The 24,877-nt window shown below is 39.6% G+C and overlaps 2 protein-coding genes across 2 annotated transcripts; both read right to left on the reverse strand.

Annotated features, from left to right (window-relative positions):
* Nucleotides 1-3,884: 3,884 nt before the first annotated feature.
* On the reverse strand, nt 3,885-20,847 carry LOC127988123 (major facilitator superfamily domain-containing protein 6-A). Its single transcript, XM_052590672.1, has 8 exons — nt 20,615-20,847; nt 18,628-19,616; nt 17,358-17,944; nt 15,081-15,178; nt 10,168-10,329; nt 9,983-10,081; nt 9,015-9,292; nt 3,885-4,269 (listed from the first exon to the last, which is right to left on the reverse strand). Exons 2-8 carry the CDS (start codon nt 19,591-19,593, stop codon nt 4,201-4,203), a joined length of 2,259 nt encoding a protein of 752 aa, XP_052446632.1. The 5' UTR covers nt 19,594-19,616; nt 20,615-20,847; the 3' UTR covers nt 3,885-4,200.
* Nucleotides 20,848-23,065: 2,218 nt separating this feature from the next.
* LOC127988555 (leucine-rich repeat-containing protein 15) lies at nt 23,066-24,446 on the reverse strand. Its single transcript, XM_052591335.1, has one exon. The coding sequence runs from the start codon at nt 24,430-24,432 to the stop codon at nt 23,389-23,391; it is 1,044 nt and encodes a 347-aa protein (XP_052447295.1). The 5' UTR covers nt 24,433-24,446; the 3' UTR covers nt 23,066-23,388.
* Nucleotides 24,447-24,877: the final 431 nt, after the last annotated feature.

The raw sequence follows: 24,877 nt of genomic DNA on the forward strand, positions 1-24,877 counted from the left end.
ATCTACAGTCCAATTCTCAGTAGATCCATTCGTCTTTCACACACCACTGAGCGTGACTCACTTTTCTTGTATTCTAGCTCAGTGTGCAAAACAAATTCACAATTTTTTTTTATAAACCAGCATCTGTTTATATGACATCTTCTATGACCTCCACCTATTCAGTGCGTTTCACTTTAATTGTATCATGTTTACACAGCCTTTAGTTGTTTTACTAGGCATACTACTTCTTTGCCGAGGTCAAGATGGCCATTCATCAAACCCTCATGAGGAAGTGTTTGCCTCCTTTTTAATACCCATCCAAATGACTTCCCTAGTTTCCCCAATAATCCCTCTCCTCTGGCTGGATCTTCGCTCTTGGAATTTGAGATTAGGAGTTGACTGCCCACACTTGGCTGCCGTGTGGGAACAGTGTTTAAGGGCTGCTGAAATTTTTACACAAAATGCCACACTATTCTCTGGATCAGCATAATCTCAACTGCACTGTAAAAAATCAACTGTTGAGAATACGTTAAAGAGTAAGGCAACTTGATTCAGTAAGACTTCAGAGTTTTAGCAAAAATAGATTTTTAGTTCTGCTCCACAAAGATACTTTGATGAGCCAATGTAAATTTGTTTGTTCATGCAATGCTGATTTTCTTATTTTACTTTCAGGAAAATTATTTTCACAGCAGCTGAAACAACAGTTACTGTCATTGAGGTAATTAATTTTGGGGGGGTTTCCTGGAACAAAAAAAGAAAGTTTAAAGAATCACCACATCAAATTTATGTTTGTTTACAAAATGACAAAAGTGAAAATGAAAAGAAAATGGCAAGACAAAATTCTGACAAAGAGGTTAAGGAAAAAGTGTTCCGACAAACATTGATTGATCTAACGTGTATTGGAGTAAAATGTCTGATAGAAAATGTACGGGCCACAAATTTTTGGTTAATTGATTGTTTATCTATAATTTGTGTAGAACTGGTGGTTGATTGCGATTTCACTTTTTTAACGTTAGTTAGTTTGTATTGTTGCTGTTTGAGCGTAAACAATATCTGCAAAGTTGCTTCACTGATAGTTCAATGCAAACGGAGATATCATTTTTCAAATTCTGGCAGTTTAATGCCTACAAAAACGGCTGATAAGGGACTACAACGAGCTTCTTCCTGGGTCTGTTACAGAAGGTCACGAACCCAGATAAACCACACCCCCAGGAACACGCAACAAAGGGGGTCGAGGCCATGTTGTGCTGCTTTAGAGAAGAGGAAGATAAATATATTCTATATTCTATTATATACATTAATATTATCTGCGTCTCAATCAGGATCAAATTGAGAACCAATATAGAGGACATCGTTGTTTACAATACAACCTGAGTTTGAGAGGGGCGGGATGTTCAGACGTGCTCGAAGTGGTTTAGCGAATCACAACACACTAAGCCAGATGACCAATCTCATCCCATCTAGTATTTCAGAGGGAGGGGCTTCATAAGAACAGGAAATTAATCAAGGTGTTTGTCAGAGAAGTACAGATCGATGTGGAATAAGGGTAAATTATGTAAAAAATAATGTGTTTTTTTTTTTAACAAAGTATGAACATGTTAGATTGCACCCCATCAAGGATCAAGCCTAGAAAATTTACAATTTACAATGTTCGATCAGTTGGTCGGTCATTCAAACGTTTGATTTTTTCAACGAATTCAACGATCTTATCAGATCTCCAGCCGCCATGTTTCGAACAATCCAAATGTAACTTGCTTCCACCAATCCCCGCCTTGAAGCAGTGATTGACGGAGGGTGGGCGTGGTCAGCTTGGAATGACTTTTCAAAGTCGCACTGAATCTTGCTACAAATATCCCACAGCGTCCTGATGAAAATGCAATCCCAAGTGTCCTAACTATTAGTTGAAATGGATTTAGGACAAATAGCATTAAAATTATTATTTTGCTACTGTTTCTGCTTTGACATGTTACACATATGAAATCAATGAAAACTTACAAAGCGTTAAAATTAGTATGCAATTTACACGAAGACTACTGTTGGAAATGGCAAATGTAAATTATATAATTACATTTTCAGTTTCTTGTGCACCAAATTTAGATTTAAAAAAAGACCACAAAATAAAAGAAAGAGAGAGAGAGAGAAAAAAAAAAGAAACATTTAGCAGGAAAAAGCAGCTAGAGAAACAGCACTAAAGGCTCTTGGATAATTCTATTTCCACCCAAAGTTTATCTGCATGTGAAACTGAATCTGGCAGTGTTTCTGGTGTGTGAGCGTGGCAGCTGTCTACAGTAATACATGTCTAAGACCAGCTGTAGTCACCTGGAGTCTCTCCACAGCACTTTCCCAGCACATGACTCATCACTTCCGATCCCAACCAAACGACCCAGTGTTTGTCAGATTGACTCCATGCACACAACAATAAGGTTATTAATTTCCACAGAGCCATTAGTGCAGATTAATAATAGTAATACACATTATTAAAAGAATGGGGCTATTTGGGATTATTTCTTAACTGGATCACACACTCTAATCTCTAACTCTAATTCTAGTGTGGGCATGAACTATATTTAAACTATACTGTTGACACAATGAACCAACATGAAATAAAGTTAAACAAAAACCCAACATTAAAACCAAACGACAACAGAAACTAAACACACAAAGCAACAAGACTAAACAAAAAGTAAATTAACAAAAAGGCAAACAAACAAAATGAAACAAAAAAAAACACCAAACACCAAAGCTGTACCAAAAAAACAACAACATTAAACCAAACACAAAACAAGAAAAATATTATGTCAAAATGCTACAAAAAAACTAAAGAAATAAAACTAAACAATTAAATAAATTTGTTAACCAACAAAACTAAACTGAACAAAAAAGGCAAAATAAATAAATCAGTCAAATTTAAATAAATAAATAAAACAGAAGAGAAACCTGTATCAAAATAAACAAAAAACGACAGGAAAAACTAAACATGACCCCCCCCCCCAAATAAAAATAAAAAATAAAACCACAACACTAAACAAAACTAGACTATGAAATAAAACGAAGTTAAATACTAATCTAATATTAAAACAAAGAAATGAAAAAAAAAAACCACAACAGAATGGGGAACAAAAAAGGCAAACACACAAAATAAATAAACAAAACCGAACCAAGCAGACAAAACCTATCATTATTGCTTCAGATTAGAATACAAGTTTTTTGTTGTCACTATTTTTTTTTGTCAAACATTGTGATATCATAAATCGCATTGAACTGATTTCGACACTTGGCAGAGCACTGTTGCAGGGCATATTGTGTTAGTGACAGCTAATCCCACTGGAGATGAAATCTGTGCTGTGAGTGGGTGTGTGTGCTGCAAATGAGGTGTTTGATTCCACTGAAAGAAGTGAATTCTGGGGAAAAAAACAACAACAATTCTAGTATGTGTTGAGCAAACATTATAGCAGGTAATTCAAGTCAAAGATTATTACTAAGAATAATCCAAAGATTATTACTAAGAAGCCCCTGTACAGAGCAAGCAAAGAATTATGGTCTGGTTTCCATGAGAACAAGAGATGTCTGCTCTCCGATGCTGGCTTATCATCGACTAGGTCAAGCGGACTAGATGATGATCTACTGCTGGTGACAAAATAACAACAAAAAAAAAAAGAAATCCCCTTGTAAAAAGCTCTTTTACACCTACATCTCAAGTCACAGTTTAAAGTGTGAAAGGAGTGACAAGTGTGACATTATCGCAGTGACGTTGACATTAGTAGGTTTAAATAATGAGGTTTCACAAAGTATTTCACAAAGAAGATATCCGCAATTATTTCAGGCCTCAAAGCTGAATGTAAATGGACAAAATGCCCAGGCACTGCTGCCCTCCACAGGTCGAAGAAAGTAAAAACAGGAACATGTTACAGTTTAAAACCCTGCTAGGCTTTATTTAATGGATGTGTAAATAAGTTAAAAATCATACAAAGGCCATTTATACTGAAACGTACTTTCTTCTTGTATTTTCACACAAAGTTCATAAAAACTCTTCACAATGAAAACATAATCACTATGTGAAGAGAAAATACCCACGGGTTACAGAGTCAGTGTCAGTTTGTGCCATCAGCTGTTTGCTTGTTATACAAGCTGCGTGTCCTGTGTTGGGAATTGCAGCTGTGAGGGGGCCCTTGGGGGCCCGGGGTCCTCCCGGGACTGGAGCCCACTGAGAGCGCTATCCTGTCACACGCTATTGCCGACAATGGGAGGTGATGGGTCTTCTCGAGATTCTGGGGGAATCTCATCTGTGTCCTAGTTAGAGAAAAAGAGACATTTTTCACCAAAAAGAATTTCTAGCACACTCACAAAAAAAACAAGCCAAAAAAACATGCATAATATTTTAGAATACCTTGGAGTCTGGCACACAGAGTACAAAATATCATAATATATGAACTATGGTTCATTATTTAGTTGACTAATTTAGGTAACTAAACATTTTGCCTGAAAACAACAGTTTGTCAGTTAAAATAAATAACTCATGACCAACAATCCAAAAAAAAAAAAAAAATCTTATATGGTTTCAAAGAGTTTTGGTGCTTAAAATATTTTATCATATTTTGTCATTTTGTCACATAATTTTTTCCCCTACTGAGTGAAAAAAAGGAAATGAACAAAATGAATTTCTCACCCTATTTTGTATTTTATACAGTTCCCCCTCAAGGGAACTTCGAACTGCGTCCTCTGAAGGGACACTATGGGGAACACCTCGTCGTGACCCGTGTCTGAAGCATACTTTGAAAAAACGCCAACTCGTTGGCCGGCGACAGCGTCTGACGTCACTACCGGCGCGACTATAAATAAGCGACCGGAGAGCACGTCATTTATCTTCTTCGTCTTCATTTGACTGTTTTGTTTGAAGTGTGCGTCTGAGAAACGACCACGGTAAGAGCGATCTTTACTTTTGTTATCATGGCTTCCACTAGCAAGGCGTTTAGACAGTGCGTGCATCCGTGTCAGCGTTATTTGACACCGGATGACACACACAGTCTTTGCGTTTTTTGTTTGGGCGAAGAGCACGCGCGCGATGTCCTTGAAGTGGCGATCTGCGTGCACTGTGAGCGTTTTTCCATGAAAAAGCTCCGCTCTCGTTTGTCTCTCTTTTCGAGGAAAGAGGGACAGCCATCTGTCTCCCGCGGCTCAGGACCCGCCGCTGTTGAGGCACGGAGGAGAATGAGCTCGTGGGGATCACAGGTGGACCTCGTTGAAGAGTTTAGAGAGGGACTTTCCCTTTCTCGCTCTTCGGCGGCGGACGAGAATGAACTTCAGGAGGAAGACGTGTTATCATTAACCCTTTCTGATACTGAAGTTAGTGCTCTGCTGGGTTCTACCCAGGAAGAGCAGGAGATGTCTGAGGTTGGCGAAGAAGCTGAGGCTGAGCCTTCTCAATCCTCCTGCCCTGCGTATGAGGAGCTGTTAGAGGTTATGGATCGTGCCACAGCAAAGTTAAACTTGCCATGGAAACGTACAAGCAAAATAACGCCGCGAGGTCGCCTTGATGAGCGTTATTTATCTGACCATAGCCCTCCAGCCCAGGTGAGCCTTCCATTCTTGCCTGATTTACATGCGGAAATCAAGAAAGAATGGAGGAGGCCATTTTCTTCTCGCATCCATCGGTTTCAGCATACGAGTTATGCTAACATCGAGGGCATGCGCGAAAATGGCTATGAGAAGACGCCCCCTGTAGAAGAGACGCTGGCTAGCTATCTCTCTGTGGGGGAAACATCCTCTCTTAAATCTCCCTCTTTGCCATCTAAGCCCCTCCAGGATACATCCCGCTTAAATGGCAAAGCATACGCAGCAGCAGGTCAGGCTGTGGCTTCATTGCACACTATGGCGGTGCTTCAGGCCTATCAGGCTGACCTGCTGAGGGACCTGGATAAAGGCGAGGGCCTTTCAGCTGATCAGGTGGCCGAGCTGCGCCGCACCACAGACCTCTCTCTCCGTGCTACCAAGCAGGCCGCCTCCGCCATGGGTAGGTCTATGGCTGCCATGGTAGTAACGGAGAGACATCTGTGGGTGAACCTGGCAGACATCGGGAAGAAAGAAAGGGGCTTTCTTCTCGATGCTCCGGTCTCGCCTTCTGAGCTTTTCGGTACCTCCGTCGAGATGGTGGTCGAAAAGTTCAGGGAGGCAAGGGCGCGCTCAGCTGCTTTTAAGACCTTCATTCCACGAAGGTCCAGGTCCGAGCCCGAACAACATAGGGGTCCTGGCCCGTCTCGTTCTGAGGATCAAAGACGGGCGCAGAAGGCTAGTGTCGCGACTCGCGCTCCTCCCCCACCTGTGAGCAGGGGCAAGAGGAATCGTGGGTCGCGAGGAGGTAAGCAGGACCTGAGGGATGTGATTCAGACGAGGCAGCGTTCTCGTCCGAATCAGAGCGATACCTAGAGAAAATGCTTTTTATGTTTAACTTCTGCTCTTTTCCTCCCTTGCCTGAATTCCCCTGCGACCACCAGCTCTCCACCTGATCGAGGTTAGGTGGGGGAGAATTTCTCTCATAACAGTCTCATATGCTGGACCTATGATGTTTTTGGTTGGTTCTATGTTCATAGTAACCACCTTACTGATGGTCCGGACTATAAGGAAGCGCCCTGTGAGCAGGGTCCCACTACAGGAGGATGGGTGAGTATGTAACCCTTTTTCTGTATATACTTATGAGTTGAATTTCTGGTGGTCATATGTCTACTAACTTTCTAAGTGAGTCTCTTTACAGTGCTCAGTTATGGCATCTACTAACACCCGTCAGCACCGTCCTTCCGGCCTCGTGCTCTGGTATTAGGCGGCCGAGATCACGGGCTTCTGTGGGAGCCTCGCTGATCATCAGAACTGGCACGGCTCTGCAGGAGATTTCATGAATGTTGGCCAGGTCACCCTGAGGGGCCTCCTGACCGCTTATATGCACTGTCACATCCAGTGGGAAGGGAGGAGGTGGTAGTTACAGAATTCTTCCTGTTTTTTTTTTTACTGCCTCAGGTGATGCTCCCCTCGTCCAAAGAGGTTTGTAAGTTTGGAGCTTGCCTCTCCCGTGTGGCTCAGATCTCTGCGATGCTTAGGAACCTGTAGGTACGCACGCTACATTCTGTGTACTTCTTAAAGTGGTAAGTGTGCACGCAAGTCTCTGCACATTTTTCTGAAATCCTGTATGGTAAGGGTTACGCGCTCAGCTTCGTTCCCTTTTTCGAGATGTTTAGACTTTGGTTCCTTTGGCTCCTTTCAGCCGGAGTGCATTTGTTTACACTCAAGCATTGCTTCCCTCATCAAGGGATATTTGGGCGGTTCTCGCAGTAGTTTTAACAACGGGCCCCTTTTTCCCAGAAAAGGGTTACATGTTAGTACGCTACTCTGAATTCAGAGTTCCTCTCATTTGACGGTGTTCTCTGTTTTTTTCCCCTTCAGAGTGCCACGAGAACCCCTCCCTAGAACAGTATTTTAAAATCCATACTATGGTAAGTGTGCACGTGTATTCTTTGCGCACTTTCTGAAATCCACTCTGTGGTAAGTTCGCACGCTAAGGCTCTGCGTTCTTTCTAAAAATCCTTTATGGTAAGGGCTTCGCGCGGTTGCTTCGTGCCCTTTCTTGAGTTGGTGTAAAGCCCCGTTCATCTTGGGCGCCACTCCATTCAGGTATCCTTGAATACCTATCTAGCAGGGTTTTGCTACCAGGGTTCTGTTGAGACAGCTCCTTCGGAAAATTTTGCAAGAGCAAACGGTATCCCCTGTGTGACAGGCAAGACTTTGTATAATACTGGTTTCTTAGCCGTATCCCTTTAAAGGAATCCTTCCTATTCCAAGCCTTTAAGCTCTACCCCGGGTCGAGGCCCTGATCAATTAAATTGGGTATGTAGCTTAGGCCTTTGGCCGTAAGGGATAGTGTCACAGACAGCTGTCTAAACGTCCTAGGGGCAACTCCCATAGAAATGGTAGAGTTGGTACTTAGTGTTCGCCATGGTCTGGCCTGCGCTCCCCTCAGCATGGCGGCGTGGGTATACTGTTCCCCATAGTGTCCCTTCAGAGGACGCAGTTCGAAGTTCCCTTGAGGGGGAACGTCTCAGGTTACGAATGTAACCATGGTTCCCTGAGAGGGAACGAGACACTGCGTCCTCTAGATCCCTTGCCATGCTTCGGACGCAAGCTTCACGAAGAAGATAAATGACGTGCTCTCCGGTCGCTTATTTATAGTCGCGCCGGTAGTGACGTCAGACGCTGTCGCCGGCCAACGAGTTGGCGTTTTTTCAAAGTATGCTTCAGACACGGGTCACGACGAGGTGTTCCCCATAGTGTCCCTTCAGAGGACGCAGTGTCTCGTTCCCTCTCAGGGAACCATGGTTACATTCGTAACCTGAGACGTTTTATTACTGTTCAGTTTGGAATTACTAAGTTGCATTTTTAATAAAAAAGAAATGCATATTTTTCTGAAAGGATTCAATGACAGTAAAGGCATTTTTAAGATTACAAATTATTTCTATTTCAAATAAATGCTGTTCTTTTGAACTTTGAAAAACATTTTCAGCATCAGATCAATATATTAGAATGATTTATGATGGATCATGTTACACTGGAGTAATGATGAGTAATGATTAAAAAAAGAACATTTTAAATTGTAAAATTATTTAACAACATTACTTAAAAAAAAAGTTATATATATATAACAGTATATAGTATTTTTAATTTAATAAATGCAGCCTTGTTGAGCAGAAGAGATTACATTTTTTTTTAAATCTTCCTAACCCCAAACTGAATAGTAGTGCATATGTGCTCGAACTTAAATAATTAATAAAAATGTAAGTGCATGAGGGTGGAAAGTGTTCTATGAGTTTGATTATCTGAAAAGAAAAAAAATAACAGATTTACAGTTATATATTTTTCAACTAAATCTACACATTCTCACCCTTCTGCCCCAGAATGCGTGAAAAAGAGAGAGAAAACACTCAACATTTGGATCAATATTCATATTATATTCCACCATCCTCCTCTTATTTTCCCATGATCCTTTGCACTACCTGAATGGGCTGGAACTCAACAGGGGTCTTTGCAACGACGACCATGTCTCTGATTTGGTAAAACAGTAGAACGACTGTAACCCACGGCGAACCAGAGGGAACCCAAGCGGGCTTGTGCAGATCCTCCTGCTCCTCTTGGTGCCGTGTTTTCCGAGCCGGAAGTTTGGGTTGGGCTCGAGCAGGTGCGGCCGCGTCTGTTGTGTTCTGAACCAGGTCAATGGTGGCTATGGGAACAGGACTGAACGGGATAGGAATGTTCTCTGCTAGCATCTTGTCCTCTGCGTGGTTAAAGAAAAACATTAAACTAAGGCAAATTTGTGAATGAAAAATAGTGTGCATAAAAATACTTGAAAATGTGTGTTTATGCTGGTCATAATTTAAATACCCTATCCATTAGTAGGCTAATAATAAAGCTTTGAAACTAAACTAACATTTCACAACAAAACAAGAACATATCAACTGAACTGCTGGACTTACTGGAGACAACATTTTAGTTGGTTCGCTCATACTGCCCAACACAATGTCACTTTTTTTTTTCACCATTTGGAAAGGGCACATTTTGTTTGCGAAACATTTTGCTATTTTTTTTTTTTTTGAAAATGTACTTATATTCAATTATATTTTGTTAAAATTACAACATTATAAGGCTATTATATAGTTCAATTACTTAAATTGAATACAAAAAAATACAAAAGGCAAAAAAACAACATGAAAAAAACTGAACTAAACAAAACAAATACACAAAGGGCAAAAAGGACAAAAAAAAATATATTGCAAAAGTAAATGGAATTAAATGGAAAGACCCAAGATAAAATTAAAGCAAACAGAACTAAACTAAACAAGCAAAGCAGCAAAATGAACCAGGGCACCACAACCCAAATCTTAAAAAACTAAAAAAAAAAAAAAAAAAAAAACCTTTCAGCTCTTATTTGAAAATATTAAGTAATATACAATATATTGTTGCTCACCTTTTTTCTCATTCTGGCCAGTGATGCACATAATTAACGAAAAGATCAGCAAAATAACGAGCGATGTCATTCCTATTCCCCTGAAAGTTTCGCCAACACCTGAAAAACAAGACCACCTCTTGTTTATACACATAATAGCATTCATGATGTCATGTGGTTACAAAGACAACAGGCATTGCTCATACCAAAGTAGTTGACAAATACACCACCGACCATCGCCCCACAGCCCCTGCCCAGCCCGAGGTGGAGACCCTGCAGGATGCCTTGAGCGGAGGTCCGAAGAGGTGGAGGTACAGCTGCACTCAAATATGAGATACATGCCGCCCATACAGATGCATGTGTTATACCTGTACAGATACACAGTGGGTTTTTTTACAGCACAATATATGGCTTAAATTAATAATTCACGCACAAATAAAACTTGCACACCCTACAGATTAGGTTTTGAGGCCATGTTTTAAAGCATCGACAGTGGAGTCTGTAAATGGTTAGACAGAGCATTCCACAAAATTGGAGTAACTGACCAGAAAGCCCGATCTCCCATAGTGCGAACTGCGAAGCTTAGTCCTGGGGGGTTTTAATAGATATGTTGATGCAGAACGAAGTGTAAGTTTAGAAGTTTGTGGAATTAGTTCCTTAAGATATGATGGGGCGTTTCCATAGATGCACTGATGGGTAAGGCAGCGGACATTAAAAACAATCATGAATGAAATAGGAAGCCAGTGTAGTGATTTGAGAATTGAAAAAAAATTTCGCATCTGCAAGAGTGAGGATGAAGTAGGATGAGGCCTAGCAATATTCCTAAGATGGAAAAAATAGTCTTGCACAGATGTTTAAGATGCGCCTCAAAGGTGAGATGAGAGTACAGTATAACACCTAAATTGATAACTGATCCCAAGAGCGGAATGTTTTGTCCAGAAAAGGTAATGCTGGAAAAGACAGATGTCTGGACCTGGTGTGGGGTGCCTACTAGGATGGCTTCAGTCTTTGAGCCGTTTAATTGCAGTCAATTTTGGCTCATCCACACCTTTCCTTCCTCCAGACAGGTAGTCAAGATGGAAGATGACAGGGCAGCAGAAGTGGATGAGTTGTTCTTAAGGTAAGGTTGAGTGTCATCAGCATAGCAATGAAATTATATTCCATGCCGGCTGATGACATGACCAAGAGGAAACCTATACATTATGAACAGAGTGGGGCCGAGCACTGAGCCTTGAGGGACAACACAGGTGACATTGTGATTCAAGGATTTAGCCAATCCCAAAGCAGCATACTCTATTCTCCCAGTAAGATAGGATGAAAACCAGTTATAGACAGAGTCAGACAGCCTGATGGTGTGACGTAAACGATACAGAAATATGTTTTGATGGAGATGGAGAATAAGCATCAGCTGTCATCAGCAGGTCATTTGTTTCGGTGCTGTGGCCGGAGCAGACACCAGACTGGAATTTCTCAGACAGATTGTTTTGTTTTAAATGTGCCTTCAGTTGTGCAGAAACTACCTTTCCAACACTTTAGTAAGAAATGGAAGGTTAGAAATATGCCTGTAGTTGGCAAGGACTTCTGGATCTAAAGTTTTTTTTTTTTTTTTTAGGTATGGTCTGATGACAGCAGTTTTCAGTTCTTATAAGGTTAGATTTCATCAAGGCTGTAGGAAAATGGTCCAGGGCACTACTGGATGGATTTATCTTTCTGCTTGTGTCCTCAACCTCTCACTGTGAGATGTCAGAGAAATAGCAGAGAGGTTGGGGAGTCACAGGCTGTAAATCGGCAGTCAAGACAGGCAGAGCAGAGGAACTGGACAGAAGGGAGTGAATGGTAACTACTTTTGTCCTGAAAAAAGTAATAAAGCTGTCGCAGCTCTCCTTTGTAACTTCTAAATGAGAGCACGCTTGCCATTTAAGGAAGCAATTTATAGTAGAGAAAAACTGCTTCGAGTTTCCAGGGCTATTGTTAATGAGACCAGAATAGAATCGTGACCTAGCATCTCTCAAGGACTTTGCATAGGCCATCTGATGCCCTATGTAGGCCTGCCTGTGAAGAGTGAGTCCTGTGACCTTAAGACGCCGCTCGAAGAAATGTCCAGCTACCTAAATCTTTTACATTTCACAGGTAAACCCCAGCACTGAACGGGAGAAGGTTACGGTTCTAGTTCTTATAGGAGCATGGAGATCTAATAGACTCAAAGATTTATTGTAAAAGTCAACCGACTTAAAAAGAAAAGGGAAGGGAAGAGAAATCCGTAGAGAAGGGATGCTGAAGATCTATAGCTAAGGAGTCCAGGTTTATTTATTTTTTTGACAGCAACAATTATAATACATTATAATGCTTACACATTTGTGGTGATAACTTTTTTTAGATTATGATTATTTATAACACACAATGAACACCATATTATATAATGAACTTTTAAATTGATAATTGCCTATAAATCTTGACACTGGTTATTTGAGATCTGCACAGTATCTTCCTACATCTTGTAAGTGGATAGGTGTGAAGTGTTATTTGGGTGTTCCCTTTGAGAATATTATTAATTTTGATGTCAGCTATTTAATCATTTCAACTGAAAAAAGAAAAAAAAAACTATGTTTATGTTAGGTTACATTTTATTTTGATGGTCCCCTTGATCTACTGTCTATTTACGTACTTGCAAAGTTACTTATATTAGGTTTGCCTGTTGGGGAACCATAAAAATGAAGTGTTAGCATATACAAACCTGATTCCAAAAATGTTGGGACATTGTGAGTAAAAAAGGAATGGAATCATTTACAAATCTCATAAACTTATATTTTATTCACAACAGAATATAGATAACATATTGCAACTTATTAGGTCAGTTGGCAACATGATTGGGTATAAAAGAAGCCTCTCAGATTGGCAGTGTCTCAGAAGTCAAGATGGGCAAAGGATCACCAATTCGCCCAACGTTGCGACAAAAAATTGTGGAGAATTTTTTTCTCAGAGAATAATTGTAAAGAGTTTAAAGTTATCATCATCTACAGTGCATAATATCAACCAAAGATTCAGAGAATCTGAAACAATCTCTGTGCGTAAGGGTCAAGACCGGAAAACCATACTGTATCTCTGTGATCTTCGGGCCCTTAGATGGCACTGTATCACATACAGGAATGCTACTGTAATGGAAATCACAACATGGGCTCAGGAATTCTTCCAGAAAACATTGTCGGTGAACACAATCCACCGTGCCATTCGCCGTTGCTGGCTAAAACTCTATAGGTAAAAAAAGAAGCCATATCTAAACATGATCCAGAAGTGCAGGCGTTTTCTCTGGGCCAAGCCTCATTTAAAATGGACTGTGGCAAAGTGGAAAACTGTTCTGTGGTCAGAAGAATCAAAATTTTAAGTTCTTTTGGAAAACTGGGACACCATGTCATCCGGACTAAACAGGAAAAGGACAACCCAAGTTGTTATCAGCGCTCGTTCAGAAGCCTGCATCTCTGATGGTATGGGTTTGCATGAGTGTGTGTGGAATGGGAAGCTTACACATCTAGAAACGCACCATCAATGCTGAAAGGTATATCCAGGTTCTAGAACAACATATGCTCCCATCCAGACGTCGTCTCTTTCAGGGAAGACCTTGCATTTTCCAACATGACAATGTCAGACCACATACTGCATCAATTACAACATCATGGCTGTGTAGAAGAAGGATCTGGGTACTGAAATGGCCAGACTGCAATCCAGATCCTTCACCCATGGAAAACATTTGGCGCATCATAAAGAGGAAGATGCGATAAAGAAGACCTCAGACAGTTGAGCAACTAGAAACCTGTATTAGACAAGAATGGGACAACATTCCTATTCCTAAACTTGAGCAACTTGTCTCCTCAGTCCCCAGACGTTTGCAGACTGTTATAAGAAGAAGAGGGGATGCCACACAGTGGTAAACATGGTCTTGTCCCAACTTTTTTGAGATGTGTTGATGCCATGAAATTTAAAATCAACTTATTTTTCCCTTAAAATTATACATTTTCTCAGTTTAAACATTTGATATGTCATCTATGTTGTATTCTGAATAAAATATTGAAATGTGAAACTTCCACATCTTTGCATTCTTTTTTTATTCACAATTTGTACAGTCTCCCAACTTTTTCGGTTGGCCTGAGGGTGAACTATTCTTATTTTGCGTGAAATATGAGCGCCTATTATTCATTCACTTTTATTGGCACAAACAGAAATCTGTCTCATGACCTGAAAACATTATGTGTCTTAGCTTGGACATAAAAGATAAATACAGAGCTAACAAGTCTGTAACAGTTTCATTGAACAGATGAAAACGTCTGTATTGAATTTAAACAGAATTGCTACAAGTCTTCCCTATAAGTGGATGTTAAAGCTGCAGTAGGTAAATTTTGTAAAAATATATTTTTTACATATTTGTTAAACCTGTCATTATGTCCTGACAGTAGAATATGAGACAGATAATCTGTGAAAAAAATCAAGCTCCTCTGGCTCCTCCCAGTGGTCCTATTGCCATTTGCAGAAAGCCATCCACTCACGGTAAAAAACAACCAATCAGAGCTGCGGTCCGTAACTTTGTTTGTGTTCAAAATGTAGAAAAATGAACATAATAAGCGAGTACACCATGAATCCATTTTCCAAACCGTGTTTTTAGCTTGTCCTGAATCACTAAGGTGCACCTATAATAAGTGTTTTTATTCGCACTATTTTAGAATGCTTCGGGGATACCGTGGCGGAGTAACCCAGTACCTTTGTGATTCTTCATAGACATAAACAGAGAGAAGTAGCTCCGGCTACGATGTTCTTCCGCAAGACGCAAGCAGTTCTGTTTATTAACCGCTAGAGCGTCAAAAGTTACCTACTGCAGCTTTAACATATCTACATACGTGCTTGTTTTCTTCTTGATTGTTTTGCAACAGGAAAGGGCAGTGGAACTGAAAATGTCAGACTGACTTGATTTTCTCTCCTGAAATGAACCACGGCCTTTCTTTGTTCTGCACACATATCTTTACTTATGTACTAAAACTGATGATTAAAACATAATGTGTTCACAACAGTTCACAATTAGAGATTTTAATGGCTGTAGATGAGCTTGAACTTGATGACTGGGCATATATACCTTGCAGTACTTCCATTGGCAGCACAGTCCAGGCATTCTTCAGATATGAGATATAGAGGTAGCGTGCTGTGTTGCAGGCCAGGCCGATGTACAAAACTCTGACAGAAGAAGTACAAGACAGTTATTAAAAATACATGTAGGAACCTCATGAAATATCTCAACAACATGCATGGCTCACGTTTCACCCCCTTAAACATAAAGAAAAAAAAATTATATATTAAAGAAAATTAATATTAAAGAATACTTTTAAATCATTATTAATTTGAAAAGTATTAAGTATTACTTAATAATCAAATAAAAATAATGAACACATTCATATATTTTTTTAGCTGAAATACATAAAAACATTAATGGACCCAACTAAGTTTAATTTTGTATGCAAATGCAAAATAAAATGACTTTTCCCCCTATATATTTTAATAAGCCTGACAGGTTTTTGTGAATTTTAAAGTGGAAATATAATAAAAAAATGAAGTATTTTCTTAAGTGCTCTGTGTGTTTCATGACTCACTATATTAACATCCTCTGTGCTATAAAACAAGTAGCCCAATCAAGATGAGATGTAACCGCATAGTCATATCTCAAAATCATTGGATCTTATTTGGGTCATCTCTTTTAAAGATGAGTCTATAAAACATAAAAATGTCTAACAGGAAGTGCCTTCATTTTTTTAACTGCCTTTTACAAGAAGTTGTAAACCGGCCAAGGAGGGATGACATATGAATCCACACTGCTGTGTCAGTCATTCAGTCAAATGGTTTTCTCTATAATTTAAAACAAATAACTCAACTTGAACGCCAAAGAGCCTGAATGTTACGTTCTCTGTAAAAGCAGCCACGCAGTGGACAATGTAGCTGTGCACTGCATTCTGAACTTGTGCCACCGCTGAAAGAAAAAGGCTTTGTGATTTTTAACCAGTCCTTTTAACCAAACAACGTATAGACCTTCAGAGTTGCATGACAAGTGCCACGCACAAGTTTCGGTGCAGTGAGGTGGTTTGGGTTACCTGGACAGGTCTGGCCTGCAACTGGAATAAACTACTATAATGGTTTGGTTCTAAACCATAGTGAACAGCCTTGCGGCCTACATAAGCACCAGCCTTCCAAAGTAGATGCTTAACTAAAATGGAACTTAAATAAAGAGTAATTTATAAACACTAACAGTTGATTTCAATAGAATTTGGTGTTAGCATGTGGCTAAGCAAACATACGGAACATCTACGTGAGGGTGGGCTCTTTAGATTTGGGCCAGTATGCAACTACCTAGCAACCATACCGAATACCCTTACAACTATATAAAAACATACTCTTTATAATTACTTTATACTCTGGGATTACTTTAATGCTACCTTGCATATTGTTAAAAATTAAGATTCTAAGGAAATGTGACTTTTATTTTTAACTTTTTAAAATAATGTTTAGGTGGCCACCTTAATATAATCACTATGACCATACTATGCTTGAATCACAGCAAGGGTTGCAAAAAGGTGGAACATTTTCAGTAAATTTGGGAATTATATTTTTTGGAAAGTTTCCTGAAATTTAGCGGAAATGTTCCACCCGTGTGCAACCCTATTCACAGCCAATGAATGGTTATAGATAGCGCGAATAAAGTGCAATCAATCAAAGGAAGACTAGAAAAGATGTTTAACATTTATTTCCTCTAGAAATCTTAGAACCATGTTCGGATTCACTTGATTAAAAACTTTTTCAAAAGTATCAACAGAATAAAAAAGGTTTCTCACAAGGGCAGATAGATGTAATACAGTCTAGAAGGATATGTTTAATGGACAATGAATTCTGACAAGATTAACATTTTGAAGGATTTTCTCCTGAGTAAAAATTGAGGATTCATTTTTTAATGTCCTATTCTGTATCTTGTATAGATGACTTGATTCCAGAACAACTGAACTAAACCAAATCACAGCTGAACTGAAATTGACATATTCCAGTTTCTAAATCAAGATCTAAATCAAGATTCAGAATTAAACCATACCAAGATTCAGACCTGAACCAGACTATTCCACTAAAATAAATTTACATTCCCCTAATTCCCCTGAAGCCCAAGGTATACTTCACTTTTTATGTGTACGTGAGGGTCAGTGTACAGAGCATGTAACACAATTTCCGTCATCAGAATAGTACACACTCCACTCAATTTGTGTAACTGTGTGTAAATTGTATGTGCATGTCGCACATGCACATTGAATTTGTTTTGTAGTATTCAGTTGTTCCACAAGTTTGGACTTAGGCCAACAAGGAATCAAAAGAACCTCACCTGATGTGTCCTACCAGTTCGATGAATTTATGGCTAGTGAAATAGGCTGCAAGCTCCGACACGTGACTCAGGACGGAACAAACACCAAACAGAGTTGTGGTTCCTGTCAGGTCCTGTAAATGCCAGTAAAGGAAAGTGAAAACAAAGCCATAGCCAAAGCCCATGAACCAGGCCACAAACAACACGGTGCCATACTGTACACCGCACAGCAGTCGCATCAAGTCCCAGAAGTGGAACTCCTCAACTTGGACGATTGTTGGGATCTCGGAGTTCTCCGTTCCAGAGGAACCTCCGTGTTGGGCGTTTTGCTGCTGGTTGCCTTCGCTCCTGTCTTGGTGCTGAACATCAAACTTAAACTGTGTAGCAACAATCAAAGCAAATCCCATTAATACGCCGAACACGATGAAGGCAATATTGTAGTTTTTGTAATTTTCCTGTAAGCATTCCATGCTGCCGATGACAAGGTCAGTGCTAGTGTGGTCGATCCAGATGCCTACGCAGAGCATAGCGATACCCCATCCTAGAGATCCCCACATTCGCTGGAGACCGTAGCGGTCACGATGTGCACCCAGGTACTGCAGTGTCATCTAAAACAATCCAAATAAACCTATTTTAGAATCAATAAATACCTCTTTTCTATTGAAATAGTACTGGAACTGCTGCTGGAAGTTCTAATGGTGTGTGCGCAACAAAAGTGGAGCGAATATTCATATCATCTTGAGATGTTTTTTTGCATCACTTATTCAAATAAAAACACAATCTCTCCTCCGTTCTTTGAATATTTAAAAAATATTTAACTTGCGCAGAAGATGGGATTGATATGGCATTTATGGAATGTTACAAGCTTCCCAGAGTTGACATATAGCACATAGATGTGCTACCAATTGATCTAAATATTCTATTACATAATCTAATTAATCGACCCATAAATAATCACACATCCACTGACATTAGAAAGGTTTTAGGGTCCAGCATGGGGACAATTTTTCCGCAGCGGAAACATTGAGTGGTTCCAGATTGGGAAATGGCTCAAGCAACAATACCAGCATCCTGATGGAGGAAATGGCATTTGTAGCTTGTTCTTGTGTCTAACATTTAAATACAATGGAAGTATTCTCTAATATCCCTTTTTGAAGTTCTGCTTATTCAGATCTTTCATCCTAGGAACCAAAAATTGCAGTTTTAGTTCTCATGGCCTAAATTACAGACTCTACGAACTGCTCTGCCTTGATACTGAGGTTATTTTGAGGGGGAAAAAAGTGTTACATACCGTATCCACGATAGTAATGGCTGGAGCACTGAAAAACTCGCCAATGATGATGATGAGCAGAATCAGCAGGAAAATGGCGTGAACCTGGTCCATGTTATATTCAGGTGTTTGGTTGGGTTTGGTCGTAGTACTCGGAGTAGTGCTGCCGGATGTGAAATTGGTGGTGGATGCCGAGATAGATGTGCTTAGCTCATGCCCTGTGGTGTTTTGGTCAAATTGTGTCATGTTATCAAATTCTTCAGGTGCAACAGTGAAACTTAAATTGGAGTCCCGTTTGAATCTGTGTTCAGAGCTGTAGCCTGAAGACTGAATGTAGGAAAGGATGGTTCGCAAAGGGTAGTGTCCAATCAGATCCCTGCGGCGTCTCATCTGGTTTGGTGTCGGAATGGAACTGGCGTTGAGGTAGAATGTCTCGTTAGATGTGGTACTGTGGACAGTCGGTACCATGGCTGTGGTCGTCGGGAGGTTCTCTTCTTCACACGTCATGTCTGCTGGTTGCACAAGTCCAATCCCAGAATTGAAGAGGAGCCAGCATAACATTGAGAACAATAAGACTGCTTTACCTTTCCTGAAACGATCTGCAACGATGCCCCAAAAAGGGGCGCTACAGAACTCAATGAAATACCGGATTCCAACTAGGAGACCACTTTGGGTGGGATTCATCCCCAGCTGCTTGTAATACAAAGCAAGAAGGGGATGGAGGGAACCATATGCAGCATAGAAGAACAAATAAAACACTTTTGACACTAGAAGGTAGGGGTTGACCCGTAGGAACAATCGTTCACTGCAGCTCATGTCATGTTGAGGGGATGGAGTTGGGGATGTATCAACAGGTACATTGTCCAGAGGTGACTGTGAAGGTTGATCTGACTGAATCTCAAGCGACAGGCGGTCAAAACGCTCGAGGTGTCTCCTCTTCAGCTCCTCTTCATCATCGGTTAAGATGGCTACACGGTCATCAGCCATCTTTGCTGGAGAGCTTGATATTTCTAAAGTTTGAGTTAAAGATAATATATAAATGTTGAGCATGTGTTAAAAACGGCATAGAGTATGACCAGAAACGTGTACATAAGGGTCCATTTTGATTTCAGGTTGATTTTGAAATACGGCAAATTATGTTGAAACTTTTTTTTGTGTGTGTGTGGAAAAAATACAGATCTTTACAGAGATGTTACAATTTTAGAACATTTGAACCAATCAGAAAACATAATATTAGAAACTTTCACAGCAAAATAATGCTATTAAAAACTCTAAAAAAAATATATTAATGCATGTTTTGCATCCCAAGTATAGCATACTAAATTATATTCTTACTATTACTACAGCACTACAAGTACACTATCCACAGTATACAAATGTTATGTTTGTTAGGAATACCCAGATGACCTACTGCTGGCAAAAAACTAAACAAAAAAAAGTATGTGACAAAGTCATGTGACATTATGTAGCATACTACTATATGAAAGGTCTGTGTGGTCCAAAGACACATATATAACAAAGTTAGCCTTACACAATGTTTGCTGCCCGTATCCAGCATATAGTAAACAACTACTTTACAAATGTCCAAATGTGCATACTATGCATCCTAAATTCTATGTGATATTAGTAATTTTCAATACTATTTAGGGCAGATATGTGGAGAGTATATGTACATGAGGACACATGGAATTTTATTGCCGAATGACGTGAAGGTTTATGGCGCGCCTGTCTACTGTCCCACTTTTACGGAAGTATCAGCGCTTCCTTTACGAAGATGTCATTTAATAAAAGATAAACAGTGTATTTATTCGGCAAAGTCTTTATGCTCTTTCTAAAACCCACTTTGTTATGTTTCTTATAACAACCTATACAACTAAGACAGGAAGAGGGGTTAAAAAAGCAAGAAATGCAGGAAATGGAGAAGAAATGTTCAGAACAAGCAAATAACTGTATATGTACAGTAAAAATGCGTAGGTATGTTATATGAAAACAGCCATTGTGTATTTACCTATAGTCTCGGTAGTTCAAGGTGAGTCGGTTACTTTGAAACAGACGCATTTCGATGAAGAAGTTGATTTTCTTCCATTTCCAATGAACGTTTGTTTACCGGCTTTTCTGCCAGTATAAACAGATACTTTCTCCCTTATTTAACGGCTTGTCAAGGCATTTTTTTGTTGCTTGGTGGCGAGAGTCCAGCGTTCACCTGCTCTCCAACCGACTAGGGCTTAATTCATGAATATTAATTAGGTGCTGACGTTGCTAACTCGGTTTCTTTGGCGAAGGCGTGGCTTTTGAAAAGTAACGCGCTGACGTGAATATCCATTTTAAATATTCAGAAACTTTGTTTTACATACATTTATATTTTAATAACCATATATTTTAAACACATAATGAATTACTTTTTTATTGTACATCATATGAGCTGTGTGTATCAGTTGTTTTGCAAAATCGGAAACAACCTGTTCCTCAACTCTTCTTTGTTCAGGTGCATAGATATCTATGGTTCAGGTGAAACAGTTTCACTTTGTTGCAAATTAAATCATGAATAGGTGCATCATTTCCCCCTCCTTAAGCAACATGCTTTGTAGAAAGTAACAAGTTGGTTTTTATTTACATCCTTTGTGAATTAATACTTTTCCAATTATGCATTAAGATCAGTTACCTGCCGTACTGCTATTTGCCTTTCATTAAACTGGAGCTGATGTTATCTGAAAAGCTTATTTATTCACCCTTTCCTTTGTCAATGCCAAATCATTTTGAAATAAATCAGAACTGTGACACAGGATACACTACATACTATTTTAATAGTATTTTACAATGTACATTGTACTGCCCGCATATAATTTACATATAGGCCTACTTTCACACATTGTAATGTTAAAATGTCTCCATCCTGCTTCTATTGCTACCGTCCAGTTGCACTTACTCCTATTCTCATGAAGTGCTTTGAACGGCTAGTCATGCACCATATCAAGTCTGTTGGAATTTCTGACTGGAAGACCTCAGGCGGTACGGGTCGGCAGCAACACATCCAGCACCATCACACTGAACACTGGGGCCCCCCAAGGATGTGTGCTGAGCCCCCTCCTCTTCACTCTGCTGACACATGACTGCACATCATCACACAAATTCAGCATGCTCCTCTGAACCTCAATGAAGTGCATTGGGTGCATTCAGGTAAATTGGGGCATATTTTATTTTTTTATGAGGTGACTGGAAAAGATGTCCTGGATAACCTGAATTAACCCTAGCTGAGATCGTTTTGCCCACTCTGAACAAGTATAAGAAAAAAGAGACAAGGAGCTCTTACTTCCTCTTTTTCTCTATAAATATGCACTTTTATATATATATATATATATATATATAAAAGCTTTAGAGTGTAACCCATGTGATTGAGTTTAAATATATTTGCTCTAGCTTTCCATCATTTTATAATCTATATTTGATGCAACTTGTACGTTTTTAATATATATATATATTTTTATTAAATTGAAGATTATTGTTCGCGATAATCATGAAATTGAAAATAATTATTTGAAATTATAACAGTGTCTTGTTTCTTTATTTGGTCAATATTCCACTCCACTGTTTATTTTTTTTTCACCCACAAACATACAAAAATAGCTATATATCGCCATCTTGTGTTAACATAGAGGGCTTTAATATTCATGTCAACATATATGGTGAATACTAATATTTCAGCGTTTTTGGAACGATTTCTCTTCACATAAACTTTTTGTTAATTTATTGAGTGTGTGTGTGTGTAGGCTACTGTACATATGACAACACAAACTTCAGAGATATTTTATTTTCTGAATAAAAGCTCCAGCCACCAGCCAGTTTAAGTGATTGAATAGTACAGTTGAATATATATATATATATATATATATATATATATATATATATATATATATATATATATATATATATGGAAAATATATATAAAATATACACATATCTTTATTAAAAAAAATTTTATGATTTATTCTGTATTATTTGGCATAAACATTTTAGACCTTCCATCATTGCGGGTTCACATAAAGAACAAGCTACCATGAAATTTAGCAAATTATTGTGCATTGTATGTTTGATGCAGAGTTTCGGCAGTTCTTGATTATTAACTTACCCTTCTGCAAATGAATGCCTAAATTCAAAAAGTCTGGGGCATTAAATGTTGCATACACTGCAATAGACACATAAATAAAATAAAAATAATATATGTCTCAGTATGTTTTTTTTCAGTACAAATATCAAAACAAACCTTAATTTACTTGAGATGCAAATTGAACACAAGAAGTCGTTAACTGCTAATCTCAACCCACTTCATTTTAATCAACTTCTCGGAGTAATTTTAGGTAATTTTGCATCTCAAGAAATTATTTATTGAGTCAAGACTGGAAAACAAGAAAAAATTATCGACAAATAATGTTTTTTTTTTTTTTTTTTTTGCAGTGTGAACAGAAGGTAAAGTAAAAGTTATTTCCATATTCTATTGGTTGGGAGCAGAATTACTGAAATATGACAAAACAAAAACAAATAAAAAGCAATGGAGGTCTGTTGGAAATTGTATTTCCAAGCTGTGAAGTATTAAGAATACAAGACATTAACATTTAGGGACCATGTCAATGTATTGTGTTCCATTCAAATTATTCCTTAAATTTTTTAACTTGGTTTTAAAGATATACCTTCATGAAATTTGCAGAAACCCTGAATTTTACAACCTAAAGCCTAATATCATACAAGTATGAGTTTAATGTTCCTTTTTATATTATCTGCATTGGTTCAGACTTGCGTTGTGCACGACAACTCCCCGATTTCTGTCCAATGCTTTTCTTTGTTCTTTTTTTTCCTTTTCCTCTCCGCCATGACTATAGCACCCACAACAGTGATGACCACCGTGATGGTGATGACCAGGACAGTAACCATCTCTGCAACGCAGAACTCCTCTTTCATCGTGTAGTTCCTGTGACTTTCATCCAAATTCACGCATGTGAGGTTATCGTAGTCATCCAGGAAGAGCCACTTGACGTTACATAGCTTCCGGAAGACTCGCTGCAGATCGCAGTCGCAATTCCACGGGTTTCCTTGGAGCATTATGTGAGTGCTGTACGTGTTGAGACTCAGGAAGGTCATGAACTGAATCGTGGAGAGGTTGTTGTTGGTTAGGTCCAGTAGAGCGAGACTGGTCAATGGCGAAAGCGCGCCAACGTCCAAGTAGTTTATCTGGTTGTGATGTAAATTCAAGACTTCGAGGTTTCGTAACATGGAGAAGATGCCATTTTTAAGAACCGTTAAATGGTTTGAGTTGAGGTGTATCTGGCGAAGGGTACTCATGGACCCAAACGCCCTCATATTGATGGTCTCAATAGCATTATGGCTGAGGTTGAGTCTTTGGAGGGCGTCAAAGTGGACGAAACAACTGCTGTCCAAGCTGGTCAGTCGGTTCTCCGTCAGTGACAGATCTCGAAGAGAACCGAGACCCTGCGAAAATCCTTCACTCAGGAATGCGATTCGGTTTCGGCTCAGGTCCAACCTCAGCAGTCCTTCCAGGAGAGAGAACGCGCCATCAGCTAGCACAGCTATCACATTGTCGTTCAGGAGCAGGATGCGAAGTCTTCGTGTGCTGTGGAAGGCTCGGGGCTGGATGGCACTCAGGTGGTTGAGGGACAGGTCCAGTTGTTCGGTGAAGGGTGGAAGAGCGGTGGGGAGGTGGGCGAAATTCCTGCTGGAACAGTTGGCGATTTTGAGCTCCTCGTAGCAGGTGCAGTCATTGGTTATGTTGTGGCTCGTGGAGATGGACTGGACCTCGAGCACCAAGGGAAGCATGAACAACAGATGCATCCTGGAGGTTCTGAGGAGAACCAATAACAGTTTGTGTAAAAATGTAATCTCTAACCTTTCAGATATCTGTTCTTTAGAAGTGGTTAGAGAGTTTAACTCCTAACCCTAAGGTTGTGGGTTCAAGTTTCGACCCAGCAGTACCATGACTGATGGAAGTTGTGGTCTAATGTTTAGAGAGTTTGACTCCTAACCCTAAGGTTGTGGGTTCGAGTCTCGGGCCAGCAATACCAAGACTGAGGTGCCCTTGAGCAAGGCACCGAACCCCCAACTGCTCCCCGGGTGCCGCAGCATAAATGGCTGCCCACTGCTCCGGGTGTGTGTGTGTGTGTGTGTTCACTGCTGTGTGTGTGCACTTTGGATGGGTTAAATGCAGAGCATGAATTCTGAGTATGGGTCACCGTACTTTGCTGAATGTCACATCACTTTCACT

Source organism: Carassius gibelio, chromosome B22 (assembly GCF_023724105.1).
Source record: "Carassius gibelio isolate Cgi1373 ecotype wild population from Czech Republic chromosome B22, carGib1.2-hapl.c, whole genome shotgun sequence".
Taxonomy (NCBI): Eukaryota; Metazoa; Chordata; class Actinopteri; order Cypriniformes; family Cyprinidae; genus Carassius; species Carassius gibelio.